This window comes from Armigeres subalbatus, chromosome 2 (assembly GCF_024139115.2).
Source record: "Armigeres subalbatus isolate Guangzhou_Male chromosome 2, GZ_Asu_2, whole genome shotgun sequence".
Classification (NCBI taxonomy): Eukaryota; Metazoa; Arthropoda; class Insecta; order Diptera; family Culicidae; genus Armigeres; species Armigeres subalbatus.
Genome location: NC_085140.1, coordinates 228,380,659 through 228,391,128, shown reverse-complemented (window position 1 = coordinate 228,391,128; position 10,470 = coordinate 228,380,659). Strand labels below are relative to the sequence as shown.

Sequence of the window (10,470 nt, the reverse complement as noted above, 5' to 3'; positions counted from 1 at the left end):
ATATTTTTGTTAAAACTAGAAGAGATTTTGTTACAATTTTTGTACCTTACTTATGGTACATGTTTTATAACAACTGCCGTAATAAAAAACTGCTGTAACAGAATCACAAGTTCTGATATACATCTGTTACTATCTACTGGTTGGGAATCGACTCAGCTCCTCGAGCTGTCTGTCTGTCCGTGTGTGTGCGTATATAAATATATATAAGGCGAAACCAAACGATTTAATCGAGGAAGGCATCGTCACCGCTAGGTGGATTAATTTGGGTTTTTTTTATGTTGGCGCCAATTAAGATGACGAATTTTTATTCAATTTCTTCTGTATATATGGTTTATGGGAGAAATTTAAAAATATATTCAAGTTCCAAGTTTGTGTCTTCCTCCAAATCGGTACAATGAATTGCGTTCATAATTTTATTTTGTCCAAATTTAGCGCGCAGCGTGTGCGGTCTCGTTATCCGAGCTACTTCCTGGAAAGATAACTAGTTAGAAGAAATAATATAATAAGTCGGGATAATATTGTTTACCGGACATATAGGTCCACAAAAATCTCGAAAGGTTTGTTGAGTACTACATGCATTCTCGTATTTATTGGATATCTCAATTGCAAGTAAATCGCCGCTTATCATTTGCATTACCATGGACTGTAGGAAGATTAATCATAGATTAAATTGTAGAAAAAAGATTAAAATGAGCGTCATCTTTAAATGACGATTATATCTTAAATATTCTACGTTACCTCAAATTCTTGAACAACTTCTTTGTAGACTTCCATGAATTCTTCGCAATTTGCCCTTTCGAATCGGAACATCTTCATTGCAGATATTGTGAAACCTTTCTCCAAAATTTGCGATATTATGTGTCCACTTAATCCTTGTCGTACAGCGTGTGGCTTTATGATACACAAAGTACTATTTTTGAAAAGAGCTAATGATTTTAGGCATAACCTGACACTGTTGTTGCCAAAGACAAACTTGGACTCCTGAAATAGTGTGAATGAAGTTGAAGCAATGCCAAATATATAGTTATAGTGTACTAATGCAAAGTAAAAGTCCTGTAACTGATAAGCTATCGTAACAAATAAATATACTTATACTTATTCTTATATACACTATATATGACGAATGGCGTAAAATGTTTTTGTTTTATTTCGTTTAATTCATGATAATACAGCTTCGGTAGTATCGACGTATTATTTTTCGGCATAAAGTAGCTGTATACAAACACCAAAGTTTCAAATTTCAGGTTATGCCGGTTAACTCTTGCGGGCTATTTTGCGCATATACTATAGCGCCTGGATGTGATAGCGGCGGGTAGAAAATCAGCCACTGCCAATAATGAATTATTGGCAGTGGCTGATTTTCTACCCGCCGCTGTCACATCCAGGCGCTATAGTATATGCGCAAAATAGCCAGCAAGAGTTAACAGCCAGAAATGTGTATGGCGAAAGTCATCTAACGCGGGTTTTCTCAAAATAAGAAACTTTTCATGAAAAACTATTTGGTACCGATTATGTAGGAAGGTGTCTGCTACCATGCCTACCAAATATTTTTTTGATGAAAGTGCTTAATTTTGAGAAATCGAACCTTAGATGCCTTTCGCCATACTGATTTCAAAAAGTTAACTCCTAGTGTGCCGCTGTAAGCACGCTCAAAGCAGGCGATTCATTCATTGATAATCCAACAAAGGATCAATCATTGTAATGAATTATTGGCAGTGGCTGATTTTCTTCCCACCGCTGTCAAATCCAGGCGCTATAGTATATGCGCAAAATAGCCAGCAAGAGTTAACCGCCAGAAATTTGTATGGCGAAAGTCATCTAACGCGGGTTTTCTCAAAATAAGAAACTTTTCATGAAAAACTATTTGGTACCGATTATGTAGGAAGGTGTCCGCTACCATGCCTACCAAATATTTTTTTGATGAAAGTGCTTAATTTTGAGAAATCGAGCCTTAGATGCCTTTCGCCATACTGATTTCAGAAAGTAAACTCCTAGTGTGCCGCTGTAAGCACGCTCAAAGCAGGCGATTTATTAGAAACTTTTCATGAAACACTATTTGGTACCGGTTATGTAGGAAGGTGTCCGCTACTACGCCTACCAAATATTTTTTCGATGAGGGTGCCTAATGAATCGCCTGCTTTGAGCGTGCTTACAGCGGCACACTAGGATTAACTCTGAAATCAGTATGGCGAAAGGCATCTAAGGTTCGATTTCTCAATATTAAACACCTTAATCGAAAAAATATTTGGTAGGCGTAGTAGCGGACACCATTCTTCATAACCGGTACCAAATAGTTTTTCATGAAAAGTTCCTAATTTTGAGAAAACTCGCGTTAGATGTCTTTCGCCATACAAATTTCTGGTGGTTAACTCTTGCTGGCTATTTGGGCATATACGATAGCGCCTGGATGTGGAAGCGGCGGGTAGAAAATCAGCCACTGCCAATAATTGATTTTGAGAAATCGAGTCTTAGATGCCTTTCGCCATACTGATTTCAGAAAGTAAACTCCTAGTGTGCCGCTGTAAGCACGCTCAAAGTGGGTGATTTTTTAATTTTGAGAAAACCTGCGTTAGATGTCTTTCGCCATACAAGTTTCTGGCGGTTAACTCATGCTGGCTATTTTGCGCATATACCATAGCGCCTGGATGTGACAACGGCGGGTAGAAAATCAGCCACTGCCAATAATTCATTCATTTTCACCATGAGCTCAAGCCCCGTTGAGATATTTTAAAACACCCCGTACCTCATTTCTAATGACCTTGCCTGTGAAAAAAAATCAGAGGTACATGAAACTTCGACAATAATCCATTTTTTTACACCGTGAGGTTCGATATACCTCAACTAATAGGAGGTCGTCAGTTGCATTCTAGCAAAAATTCCGCTTGAGGCCCTTTCAAAACATTTTAACAACAGCCACTACACCCGATGGTATAATGAATGAATCGCCTGCTTTGATCGTGCTTACAGCGGCACACTAGGAGTTACCTTTCTGAAATCAGTATGGCGAAAGGCGTAATAGCGGACACCTTACTACATAATACTATCGACAGACATATGATTTCCGCACAATGATTTTCGTATCATGCTGTACGCGTACAGTGACAAGATGACACACATTTTTTCTTTCCACCGTTGTATCTATTTGTCAGCTTGTTTTGAAACTGATTCTACAGCTTTCCAAAACTATATTTTTCATCAAAATAGGGGAAAAGACGGCTTTGGCAGGTTTTCTTCTATTATTGGCAGGGGGGTTTTTGATGACCAAATTTTATGAAGTTTGGCCACAATATTCTTTGATATGCAAAGAATATTTAGGCCAAATTTGAGCATAATCAGTCATAAAAAAACCCCTGACAATAATAGAACAAAACCTGCCAAAGCCGTCATTCCCCCTATATAGAAATCATAAACTGTTACTATAGTTTTACTGAGTATTGCACAATATTTATCCATATTTTTTGAATAAATTGTGAATTCGTGTCAGCAGTTCATTCATCGATGTGAACACGTCATTATTTTCCAATTCTTTGTATAGGTATTTTAGCAGAAATATGCGAGTTCCTGCAAATATTCCGCAAGGCAATTATTTCTGCGGACGTTATTCATTCTATTCTATGGTTTGGGGTGACTTCAGTGCAAACGGCACTGATCGTTTAATTCTTTTGAGCATTTTGAAGGATAAAGCCAGCATTGTTCAATTGTGTCATAGATCATGTAAGGGACCGTATAATAATCACGTAAGCATTTTTTCTGGGTTTTACAACCTCCCTACCCCCATGTAAGATTTTTCCCATACAAATAACTTTTTATTTATGTGGAACGTAAGAAAATGGTAGCCCCCCCCCCCCCGCAAAGTGCTTACGTCATTAGTATACGACCCCTATCAGGTTTATTCGGCCACGGAATTCCGGGTTTTTCAAACAGTTATTTACTTCGCGCTGACTACCGTTTATTTCTGCACTCCACTTTTACCACCATGAGATCCGCCTCTCCTCTCCTCTCTCCCTCTCCAAACACTACAGATCCAATTTTGAATTTGTCCAAAACAACGGTTCAAAACATTCTTTCCATCTAAAAAAGTAGATTCTGACTAATGGCAAATCAAAGAGCCCGCATCCTTTCCAATCCTTAGACATCATTCCAATTAAAACCCATGGGATCCTTGAACAAAATGTCCGAAATCACACGATACAGTTAACTCAAACCATTGAATATCATGCAAAAGTGACGGTAGATCTTTCCCGGAAACAACCCAAGAACTGGCAAAATCAATAGGAAGACATCTTCAGCGCGTAATTGTAGCGGCCGATACAAATATTTAAAAACAATTATGTCTCCCCTTCGGTTTTTGACCAAAAATCGTATTTTGAGGGGCAACAAATTAAAATTCCATAAATTTTAAGGATTTTCAAAACTTTCTTTAACAAATCCAAGGAGTTTTTCGATGTTTTTCATTTTAATATTTATTTTTATTATCTTCTACCCCTTGGCTTTTGGGAGACCAGTAGGACATAATTTTAATTAAATATTTATAACGGCCTAATGGGCTTACGAATAATTATTTTGACGATGTTGTGAAAAATATCATCCGGAATTGCAGAAAAACGAATTTTACTCAATCAGCTTGCAAATGTTTGTTTTTATTTCATATGTCAAACCGCGTATTTGACATTTCAAAACAACAAATTATGTTCTGTTTCGTACAATACAACGGTCGCAGGGCAGGGTACGGAAATCATCGTGCTATCGTGATACCAGCGTGATTCTGGGTGACAGACATATGATTTTATGCGGTACAATGATATTGGTATCATATATGTGTCACAAGTATAACCGGTACCAAATAGTTTAGCATGAAAAGTTCATAGTTTTGAGAAAAAACGCGTTAGATGACTTTCGCCATACAAATTTCTGGCGGTTAACTCATGCTGGCTATTTTGCGCATATGCTATAGCGCCTGGATGTGACTGCGGCGGGTAGAAAATCAGCAACTGCCAATAATGAATCGCCTGCTTTAAGCGTAATTACAGCGGCACACTAAGAGTTAACTTTATGAAATCAGTATGGCGAAAGGCATCTAAGGTTCGATTTCTCAAAATTAAGCACCTTCATCGAAAAAATATTTGGTAGGCGTAGTAGCGGACACCTTCCTACATAACCGGTACCAAATAGTTTTTCATGAAAAGTTCCTAATTTTGAGAAATCCCGCGTTAAGGCTGCCTTACACCTCGGGAAAATTTTCCGCCGGATTTTGATCCCCGTGCATTTTAAATGGGGCAGGGATTTTGATTTTCCGTGCCCAAATCCCGGAAACATCGCATATGCAAAAATACATGGGGAAAAAATCCGCGGACCAAATTCCCGAGGTGTAAGGTGGCCTCATGCTGGCTATTTGCGCATATACGATAGCGCCTGGATGAGGAAGCGGCGAGTAGAAAATCATTATTATTATTTATTCAGACTAAGGCCGAAGTGGCCTGTGCGGTATATAAGAGTCTTCTCCATTCGGCTCGGTCCATGGCTACACGTCGCCAACCACGCAGTCTACGGAGGGTCCGCAAGTCATCTTCCACCTGATCGATCCACCTTGCCCGCTGCGCACCTCGCCTTCTTGTGCCCGTCGGATCGTTGTCGAGAACCATTTTCACCGGGTTACTGTCCGACATTCTGGCTACGTGCCCGGCCCATCGCAGTCGTCCGATTTTCGCGGTGTGAACGATGGATGGTTCTCCCAACAACTGATGCAATTCATGGTTCATTCGCCTCCTCCACGTACCGTCCGCCATCTGCACCCCACCATAGATGGTACGCAGCACTTTCCTTTCGAAAACTCAAGTGCGCGTTGGTCCTCCACGAGCATCGTCCAGGTCTCGTGTCCGTAGAGGACTACCGGTCTAATTAGCGTTTTGTAGATTGTCAGTTTGGTACGGCGGCGAACTCTATTCGATCGGAGCGTCTTGCGGAGTCCAAAGTACGTACGATTTCCAGCCACTATGCGTCTCCGAATTTCTCTGCTGGTGTCATTTTCGGCAGTCACCAGTGAGCCCAAGTACACAAATTCTTCTACCACCTCGATTTCGTCACCACCGATGCAAACTCGCGGTGGGTGGCTCACATTGTCTTCTCTTGAACCTCTTCCTATCATGTACTTCGTCTTCGACGTGTTGATGACTAGTCCGATCCGCTTAGCTTCCCTCTTCAGTCTGATGTAGGCTTCCTCCATCTTCTCAAAGTTACGTGCCATAATATCTATGTCGTCGGCGAAACCAAATAGTTGGACGGACTTATTGAAAATTGTACCACTCGTGTTAGAGTAGAAAATCAGCCACTGCCAATAATTCATTCATTATTGACAGTGGCTGATTTTCTACCCGCCGCTGTCACATCCAGGCGCTATAGTATATGCGCAAAATAGCTAGCATGAGTTAACCGCCAGAAATTTGTATGGCGAAAGGCATCTAACGCGGGTTTTCTCAAAATGAATCGCCTGCTTTGACCGTGCTTACAGCGGCACACTAGGAGTTAACTTTCTGAAATCAGTATGGCAAAAGGCATCTAAGGTTCGATTTCTCAAAATGAATCGCCTGCTTTGAGCATGCTTACAGCGGCACACTAGGAGTTAACTTTTGAAAATCAGTATGGCGAAAGGCATCTAATGTTTAATATATCGAAAATAAGCACCTTAATCGAAAAAATATTTGGTAGGCGTAGTAGCGGATACCTTCCTACATAACTGGTACCAAATAGTTTTTCGTGAAAAGTTCCTACTGTTGAGAAAACCCGCGTTAGATGTCTTTCGCCATACAAACTTCAGGTGGTTAACTCTTGCCGGCTATTTTTACATATACGTTAGCGCCTGGGTACGGCAGCGGCGGGTAGGAAACCAACCACTGTATCTGATTCATTAAGCACCTTCATCGAAAAAATATTTGGTAGGCCTAGTAGCAGACACCTTCCTACACTGCAAAAACTCCACACATTTTTATTGGCAAAAATCCATTAATTTAACTCATGATGTTTATTAGGGCACACATAACCACTTTCAACGCGAAGTACAAATAGAATCTATAATCAAATAAAATATATGTGTGGTTTCTAATATGCAGTTATTGAATTTATGTGTGGACACAAATTGCATATATTTGGGTTCCCAAATGAATCGACTGCTTTGAGCGTGCTTACAGCGGCACACTAGGAGTTAACTTTCTGAAATCAGTATGGCGAAAGGCATCTAAGGTTCGATTTCTCAAAATTAAGCACTTTAATCGAAAAAATATTTGGTAGGCGTAGTAGCGGACACCATCCCTCATAACCGGTACCAAATAGTTTTTCATTAAAAGTTCCTAATTTTGAGAAAACCAGCGTTAGATGTCTTTCGCCATACAAATTTCTGGCGGTTAACTCTTGCTGGCTATTTTGTGCATATACTATAGCGCCTGGATGTGGATGCGGCGAGTAGAAAATCAGCCACTGCCAATAATTCATTGCAAAAATTTATATTGTCGCACATATATTCAATATGAAGAATTTTCTCAGTGACATAACCGGTTCCAAATAGTTTTCCATGAAAAGTTTCTATTTTAGAGAAAATCCGCGTTAGATGTCTTTCACCATACAAATTTCTGGCGGTTAACACATGCCAGCTATTTTGCGCATATACGATAGCGCCTGGATGTGGCAGCGGCGAGAAGAAAATCAGATACTGCCCATAATGAATAAATCGCCTGCTTTGAGCGTGCTTACAGCGGCACACTAGGAGTTAACTTTCTGAAATCAATATGGCGAAAGGCATCTAAGGCTCGATTTCTCAAAATCAAGCACCTTCATCGAAAAAATATTTGGTAGGCGTAGTAGCGGACACCTTCCTACATAACCGGTACCAAATAGTTTTTTATGAAAAGTTTCTAAATTTGAGAAAACCCGCGTTAGATGTCTTTCGCCATACAAATTTCTGGTGGTTAACTTATGCTGGCTATTATGCGCATATACGATAGCGCCTGGATGTGACAGCGGCGGGTAGAAAATCAGCCACTGCCAATAATGAATCGCCTGCTTTGAGCGTGCTTACAGCGGCACACTAGGAGTTCACTTTCTGAAATCAGTATGGCGAAAGGTATCTAAGGTTCGATTTCTCGAAATTAAGCACTTTCATCAAAAAAATATTTGGTAGGCATGGTAGCGGACACCTTCCTACATAATCGGTACCAAATAGTTTTTCATGAAAAGTTTCTTATTTTGAGAAACCCACGTTAGATGTCTTTCGCCATACAAATTTCTGGCGGTTAACTCATGCTGGCTGTTTTGCGCATATACTATAGCGCCTGGATGTGACAGCGGCGGGTAGAAAATCAGCCACTGCCAATAATTCATTCATTATTGGCAGTGGCTGATTTTCTACCCGCCGCTTCCACATCCAGGCGCTATCGTATATGCGCAAATAGCCAGCATTATAGATAGTGGAATATATAGATGAGCGAAGATAAATCCTCTGTCTCCAAACGAACTGTCAAACGTGTCTCCAAACGAGCATGACGTCACGATTTCAATGGAAACGTTAAGGGCTGTGACGTTATATGCGCGTGTGCACGGGCAAAAAAATCGACTCAGCCATGCTTTCGCTCATCTATAGATTCTACTATCTATAGCCAGCATGAGTTAACCGCCAGAAATTTGTATGGCGAAAGACATCTAACACGGGTTTTCTCAATATTAGGAACTTTTCATGAAAAACTATTTGGTACCGGTTATGTAGGAAGGTGTCCGCTACTATAGATAGTAGAATCTATAGATGAGCGAAAGCATGGCTGAGTCGATTTTTTTGCCCGTGCACACGCGCATATGACGTCACAGCCCTTAACGTTTCCATTGAAATCGTGACGTCATGCTCGTTTGGAGACACGTTTGACAGTTCGTTTGGAGACAGAGGATTTATCTTCGCTCATCTATATATTCCACTATATATATCCGCTACTACGCCTACCAAATATTTTTTCGATAAAGGTGCTTAATGAATCGCCTGCTTTGAGCGTGCTTACAGCGGCACACTAGGAGTTCACTTTCTGAAATCAGTATGACGAAAAGCATCTAAGGCTCGATTTTCCAAAATTAAGCACCGTAATCGAAAAAGTATTTGGTAGGCGTTGTAGTGGACACCATCCTTCATAACCGGTACCAAATAGTTTTTCATGAAAAGTTCCTAATTTTGAGAAGACCCGCGTTAGATATCTTTCGCCATACAAATTTCTGGCGGTTAACTCATGCTGGCTATTTTGCGCATATACCATAGCGCCTGGATGTGACAGCGGCGGGTAGAAAATCAGCAACTGCCAATAATGAATTATTATTGGCAGTGGCTGATTTTCTACCCGCCGCAGCCACTTCCAGGCGCTATAGTATATGCACAAAATAGCCAGCAAGAGTTAACCGCCAGAATTAGGCGGCGAAATACATCTAACGCTGGTTATCTTAAAATTAGGAACTTTTCATGAAAAACTATTTGGTACCGGTTATGAGGGATGGTGTCCGCTACTACGCCTACCAAATATTTTTTCGATTAAAGTGCTTAATTTCGAGAAATCGAACCTTAGATGCCTTTCGCCATACTGATTTCAGAAAGTTAACTCCTAGTGTGCCGCTGTAAGCACGCTCAAAGCAGTCGATTCATTCATTTTGAGAAATCGAACCTTACACGTAAAAAAATAACCTTATATGTTATGGCAAAAAACCATTCGAAAATACTCTTCGTAACTCTTCATTATGCCACCTAATGAATGAGCCGATATCAAAAAGCTAATAACATTCATAAGTTAATGAAAAGTATAAGTTGTAGCCGGCAAGGAGCGATCCGTCCTTAAAAGCACGTGGCTTAAGCGCCACTCCATTAAGGAGACCACGGCCCAAGTTAATTTGCCCGGATGAGACTCCCAAAGGGCGAGTCCATTTATTTCCCAGATAGAATTTACGGATCGTTCCAACTGGCTACGAACTAATTCTTGCCAAACGGTATCACCCTAATTATCGCAGCATGCTTTACAGCCACGAAGCCACTCAGAGAGCTGGTGAGAGCCCACCACACCTAATACACTCTAAGCGTGAGTGCGCCTATCATCATCGGCAGACTCTCTCCGCTCGTCTGCTCTTCTACAACGAATTGGAAGCATACAACATACCCAGTCAAACTCGCAAAGAAACACAGAGGACGGGACTCGCAACTATGATGACGCGTTGTGACGAAAAATACGATTAATGAACAAATTTGCTAGGGAAAGACTGTTTATTAAGCGACATGGAAAACATTAATGAACATTTATTTCCTTACTTCTAATAGGGACACATATTTATTGGGGGACAGTCGCATATGCTTCTATTTGTGTTGGTGTTCGTTCATACTATTCCCTAGCTGTGTGCGGTTTACTCTTCCCTAGCTTCTATTTTCTTCGTGTGTGCTCTGTGCGTTCTGCGCTATTACGT

At 40.6% G+C, this 10,470-nt stretch overlaps 1 protein-coding gene across 4 annotated transcripts in view; it reads right to left on the bottom strand.

The window, feature by feature from the left end:
- Positions 1-274: 274 nt before the first annotated feature.
- LOC134215985 (nucleoside diphosphate kinase 7) overlaps positions 275-10,470 on the bottom strand; it is a 76,489-nt gene continuing 66,293 nt past the window's right edge. For all 4 annotated transcript variants that reach the window (XM_062695032.1, XM_062695034.1, XM_062695035.1 and 1 more), the window contains exons 4-6: positions 739-981; positions 527-643; positions 275-469 (exon numbers count right to left, since the gene is read on the bottom strand). In XM_062695032.1, the coding sequence (XP_062551016.1) occupies positions 332-469; positions 527-643; positions 739-981 (498 nt within the window). In that variant the 3' untranslated portion in view covers positions 275-331. The remainder of the gene's footprint in view (positions 470-526; positions 644-738; positions 982-10,470) is intronic.